Source organism: Myiozetetes cayanensis, unplaced genomic scaffold (assembly GCF_022539395.1).
Source record: "Myiozetetes cayanensis isolate MyiCay16 unplaced genomic scaffold, myiCay2020 scf1607, whole genome shotgun sequence".
Lineage (NCBI taxonomy): Eukaryota > Metazoa > Chordata > Aves > Passeriformes > Tyrannidae > Myiozetetes > Myiozetetes cayanensis.
The window spans coordinates 1-6267 of NW_026087279.1; the positions used below are offsets into that span (position 1 = coordinate 1).

Sequence of the window (6267 nt, forward strand, 5' to 3'; positions counted from 1 at the left end):
GGGTTATTTGGGGTTAATTGGGGTTATTTGGGGTTATATCAGGCAATGTTGGGGTTATATTGGGGTTATTTGGGGTTATATCAGGCAATATTGGGGTTATTTGGGCCTTCCCCTGCAAGGAGGCCGCGCTCAGGGCCTACGCGGGAACCTTCGCTGGGGTGCGTTTGGGGGGTTATTTTGGGTTATATTTGGGGTTTGGGGTGTTATTTTGGGGTTATTTGGGGTTATATGGGGCAATATTGGGGTTATTTGGGGTTATTTGGGGCAATATTGGGGTTATTTGGGCCTTCCCCTGCAAGGAGGCCGCGCTCGGGGCCTACGCGGGAACCTTCGCTGGGGTGCGTTTGGGGAGGATATTGGGGTTATATTTGGGGTTATTTGGGGTTATATCAGGGTAATATTGGGGTTATTTGGGGTTATTTGGGGTTATATGGGGCAATATTTGGGTTATTTGGGCCTTCCCCTGCAAGGAGGCCGCGCTCGGGGCCTACGCGGGAACCTTCGCTGGGGTGCGTTTGGGGGGGATATTGGGGTTATTTGGGGTTATATCAGGGAATATCGGGGTTAATTGGGGTTATTTTGGTGTTTGGAGGGGTTATTTGGGGTTATTTGGGGTTATATCAGGCAATATTGGGGTTATTTGGGCCTTCCCCTGCAAGGAGGCCGCGCTCGGGGCCTACGCGGGAACCTTCGCTGGGGTGCGTTTGGGGGGGTTATTTTGGGGTTATTTGGGGGGATATTGAGGTTATTTGGGGTTTGGGGGGGTTATATTGGGGTTATTTGGGGTTATTTGGGGTTATATGGGGTTAGATTGGGGTTAGATTGGGGTTATTTGGGGTTATTTGGGGTTATTTGGGGTTTGGGGGGGTTATATTGGGGTTATTTGGGGTTATATGGGGCAATATTGGGGTTATATTGGGGTTATATTGGGGTTATATTGGGGTTATTTGGGGTTATATCAGGCAATGTTGGGGTTATTTGGGGTTATATTGGGGTTATTTGGGGTTATATCAGGGAATATTGGCGTTATTTGGGGTTATATTGGGGTTATATGGGGGAATATTGGGGTTATATTGGGGTTATATGGGGGAATATTGGGGTTATATTTGGGGTTTGGGGGGTTATATTGGGGTTTGGGGGGAATATTGGGGTTATATCAGGGAATATTGGGGTTATTTGGGGTTATATGGGGGTTTGGGGGGGAATATTGGGGTTATGTTGGGGTTTTGGGGGGAATATTGGGGTTATATTGGGGTTTGGGGGTTATATTGGGGTTTGGGGGGATTTGGGGGTTATATTTGGGTTGGGGGAATATTGAGGTTATATTGGGGTTTTGGGGGTCCTGGGGGGTTATTTGGGGTTTGAGGGGGTTATATCAGGGTTATTTGGGGTTATATTGGAGATTGGGGGGTTATAATGGGGTTATGTTGGGGTTTGGGGGTTTATATCAGGGTTTGGGGGGTTATGTTGGGTTTTGAGGGGTTATATTGGGGTTTTGGGGGGGTTATATTGGGGTTTGAGGGGTTATATTTGGGTTATTTGGGGTTTGGGGGTTATGTTGGGGTTAGGGGGTTATATTGGGAGTTATATTGGGAGTTTGAGGGGTTATATCGGGGTTTGAGGGTTATATTTGGAGTTATTTGGGGTTTGGGGGGTTATGTTGGGGTTATTTGGGGTTTGGGGGCTTTATAATGGGGTTATTTGGGGTTTGGGGGGTTATATTGGGATTGGGGGGGTTTATTGGGAGGGAATTTGGGGGTCCTGGGGGGGTTCTTGGGGACCTCCACTGGGACCTCCACTGGGGTGTGGATTTGGGGGATTTGGGGGTCCTGGGGTGTCTGTGGGGTGTTTTGGGATGCTGGGGGTATTTTGGGGTATTTTAGGGGTGTTTTGGGGTGTATTTTTGGGGTGACCCCTGTCCCCCCCAGCTCTGTGTGACCCTGGCCTGGCGTGGGGGGGTGGATTTGGGGGTCCCTGTGGGTTTTGGGGTGTCTCTGTAGGGTTTTGGGGTGTTTTGGGATGCTGGGGGTGTTTTGGGGGTATTTTGGGTTATTTGAGGGTGTTTTGGGGTGTATTTTTGGGGTGACCCCGTGTCCCCCCCCAGCTCTGTGTGACCCTGGCCTGGCTTGGGGGGGGGTGGATTTGGGGGTCCCTCTGGAGGGTTTTGGGGTGTCTCTGTAGGGGTTTGGGGTGTTTTGGGATGCTGGGGGTGTTTTGGGGTATTTGAGGGTGTTTTGGGGGGTATTTTTGGGGTGACCCCGTGTCTCCCCCCAGCTCTGTGTGACCCTGGCCTGGCTGGGGGGGGGATGGATTTGGGGGTGTCTGTGGAGGGTTTTGGGGTGTCTGTGGAGGGTTTTGGGGGGTTTTGGGGTGTTTTGGGATGCTGGGGGATTTGGAGGTATTTTGGGTTCTTTGAGGGTGTTTTGGGGTGGATTTTTGGGGTGACTGTGCCCTGTCCCCCCGAGCTCTGTGTGACCCTGGCCTGGGGAGGAGGGGGGTGGGATGGATTTGGGGTGTCTGTGGGTTTTGGGGTGTCTGTGTAGGGTTTTGGGGTGTTTTGGGATATGGGGAGGGTTTGGGGGTATTTTGGGGTGTTTTGGGGTGGATTTTTGGGGTGACCCCGTGTCTCCCCCCCAGCTCTGTGTGACCCTGGCCTGGTGGAGGGGGATGGATTTGGGGGTGTCTGTGGAGGGTTTTGGGGTGTTTGGGGTTGTTTTGGGATGCTGGGGTGTTTGGGGGTGTTTTGGGGTATTTTGGGGTGTTTTGGGGTGTATTTTTGGGGTGACGCCCGTGTCCCCCAGCTCTGTGTGACCCTGGCCTGGTGGGGGGGTGGGATGGATTTGGGGGTGTCTGTGGGGTTTGGGGTGTCTGTAGAGGGTTTTGGGGTGTTTTGGGGGGTTTTGGAGTGCTGGGGGTGTTTTGGGTTATTTGAGGGTGTTTTTGGGTGGATTTTTGGGGTGACCCCGTGTCTCCCCCCCAGCTCTGTGTGACCCTGGCCTGGCCTGGCGTGGGGAATGGATTTGGGGGTCTCTATGGGGGGTTTTGGGGTGTTTGGGGTTGTTTTGGGATGCTGGGGGTGTTTGGGGGTATTTTGGGTTATTTGAGGGTGTTTTGGGGTGTATTTTTGGGGTGACCCCGTGTCTCCCCCCCAGCTCTGTGTGACCCTGGCCTGGCGTGGGGGATGGATTTGGGGGTCTCTATGGGGGGCTTTGGGGTGTTTTGGGATGCTGGGGGGTTTGGGGTATTTTGGGTTCTTTGAGGGTGTTTTGGGGTGGATTTTTGGGGTGACCCCGTGTCTCCCCCCCAGCTCTACGTGACCCTGGCCTGGCCTGGTGGGGGGGGGATGGATTTGGGGGTCTCTGTGGAGGGTTTTGGGGTGTTTTGGGATGCTGGGGGTGTTTTGGGGTATTTTGGGGTGTATTTTTGGGGTGACCCCATGTTTCCCCCCCAGCTCTACGTGACCCTGGCCTGGCGTGGGGGGGGGTCCCGCCTGGCCAAGCCCGCAGCAGTTTTGGGGTTCGCAGCCCCCCCGTTCCTGTTGGGGGCCCTGAGGGTGGCCGAGCACAGGAACAGCTGGGGGGACGTCCTGGGGGGGTTCCTGTGCGGGACCGGGATCGCTGCCTTCCTGGTGAGACCCCAAAATACCCCAAAAATACCCCAAAAACACCCCTGAACTCCCAAAAACATCCTGAACCCCAAAACCTGCCCCAGAACCCCAAAACCTGCCCCCAAACCCCCCCGGTTCCTGTGCGGGACTGGCATCGCTGCCTTCCTGGTGAGACCCCAAAACACCCCCAAAAACAACACAAAAATATCCCTGAACCCCCCCAAAACATCCTGAACCCCAAAACCTGCCCCCAAACCCCCCAAAACATCCTGAACCCCAAAACCTGCCCCCAAACCTTCCTGTGAGCCCCCAAACCCCCCGGTTCCTGTGCGGGACCGGCATCGCTGCCTTCCTGGTGAGACCCCAAAACACCCCCCAAAAACATCTCTGAACCCCCAAACCTGCCCCCAAACCCCCCCTGGTTCCTGTGCGGGACTGGCATCGCTGCCTTCCTGGTGAGACCCCAAAAACATCCCAAAAACACCCCAAAACATCCCTGAACCCCCAGTGACCCCAAACCTTCCTGGAACCCCAAACCCCCGGTTCCTGTGCGGGACTGGGATCGCTGCCTTCCTGGGGAGACCCCAAAAACACCCCCAAAAATATCCCTGAACCCCCAAACCTGCCCCAGAACCCCAAAACCTGCCCCCAAACCCCCGGTTCCTGTGCGGGACTGGCATCGCTGCCTTCCTGGGGAGACCCCGAAACACCCCAAAAATACCCCAAAATATCCTGAACCCCCCAAAACATCCCTGAACCCCAAAACCTGCCCCCAAACCCCCCAAAACATCCTGAACCCCAAAACCTGCCTCAGAACCCCGGCAACGCCTGCCTCCTAGGAGACCCCCAAAACACCCTGAACCCCAAAACCTGCCCCAGAACCCCAAAACCTGCCCCAAACCCCCAAAACACCCTGAACCCCAAAACCTGCCCCAGAACCCCAAAACCTGCCCCCAAACCCCCGGTTCCTGTGTGGGACTGGGATCGCTGCCTTCCTGGGGAGACCCCAAAAACATCCCCAAAACACCCCCAAACCCCTAAATCCCCCAGGGACCCCCAAACCTCCTCTGGGATCCCCTAAAACACCCCAAGACCCCCTAAGCCCCCTGGGACCCCTAACCTCCCCTTGAGACCCCAAACCTCCTCTGGGACCCCTAAATCCCACTGGGACCCCTAAATCCCCATGGGACCCCAAACCTCCTCTGGGACCCCCAAACCTCCCTGGGGCCCCTAAATCCCCCAAGGATCCCCTAAATCCCTCTGGGACCCCTAAATCTCCCAGAGACCCCTAAACCCTCCAGGGACCCCCAAACTCCCCTGGGAACCCCAAACCTCCTCTGGGACCCCCTAAGCCCCCAGGGAACCCCAAACCTCTCTGGGACCCCTAAATCCCCTGGGACTCCCCTAAATCCCCCAGGGACCCCTAAACCTCCTCTGGGACCCCTAAATCCCCCAGGACCCCCTAAACCCCCTGGGACCCCTAAACCCCCAGGGATCCCCTAAATCCCCAGGGACCCCCTAACTTCCCTGGGACCCTCTAAACCCCCTGGGACCCCTAAAGCCCCCAGGACCCCTAATTTCCCCTAGGGACCCCTCTAAACCCCTAGGGACCCCTAAAGCCCCCCAGGGACCCCCAACCCCTCAGGACCCCTAAATCCCCAGGATCCCAAGACCTCCTCTGGGACCCTCTAAATCCTCCAGGACTCCCTAACCCTCCAGGGACCTCCAAAGCCCCCAAAGCCGCCCCTCCCCACAGGTGACGTGCGTGGTGGAAATTTCCAGAACAAGGCGGATTCGGGGTGGGGGGAGGGCAGGGCCCTGAGCCCCCTAGGATTGCCCCCCGCAGCCCCCTGCAGGAGATCAGCGTCACCCAGGTGAGGGGGACCCCAAAAGATTGAGAGGGGACCCCAAAATGGGGATCCCAAAATGGGAGATCCCAAAATTCGGGGGAAGAAATGGGGAGGAGACCCAAAAATGGGGAGACCCCAAAAATGGGGGATCCCAAAATGGGGACCCCAAAAGTTGGGGGCCCAAAAATGGGGGATTCAAAAAAATGGGGGATTCAAAAATGGGAGGATTCCAAACTTGGGGGGACCCTAAAAATGGGGGATCCCAAAATTCAGGGCGGGGGGAGAAATGGGGGAGGAGACCCTAAAAATGGGGGGGCTGAGAAATGGGGATTCCAAAAATGGGGGGATTCCAAAATGGGGGGACCCTAAAATGGGAGATCCCAAAAATTCTGGGGGAAGAAATGGGGAGGAGACCCCAAAAATGGGAGGACCCCAAAAATGGGGAAGATTCCAAAAAGGGGAGACCCTAAAATTGGGGGAGCTGAGAAATGGGGACCCCAAAAATGAGGGGACCCCGAAATTGGGGGATTGAAAAATGGGGGACCCCAAAAATGGGGGATTCCAAAACTTGGGGGACCCTAAAAATGGGGGATTCCAAAACTTGGGGGACCCTAAAATGGGAGATCCCAAAAATTCGGGGGAGAAATGGGGAGAGACCCCAAAAAATGGGGGATCTCAAAAATTTCAGGGGCTGAGAATGGGGGACCCCAAGAAATGGAGGAGACCCCAAAAATGGGAGGCTGAGAAATGGGGGACCTCAAAAATGGGGATCCCAAAAATGGGGAGAGACCCCAAAAATGGGGATTCCAA

The 6267-nt window shown here is 55.4% G+C and overlaps 1 protein-coding gene across 1 annotated transcript; it reads left to right on the plus strand.

Annotated features, from left to right (window-relative positions):
• Positions 1 to 119: 119 nt before the first annotated feature.
• On the plus strand, positions 120 to 5429 carry LOC126638114 (phospholipid phosphatase-related protein type 2-like; the record flags this gene model as incomplete). Its single annotated transcript, XM_050311761.1, has 4 exons — positions 120 to 158; positions 471 to 509; positions 3452 to 3628; positions 5364 to 5429. Coding segments are annotated over 4 exons (321 nt in total), but the record flags the coding sequence as incomplete, so codon positions are not given.
• Between the last annotated feature and the right edge of the window lie 838 nt (positions 5430 to 6267).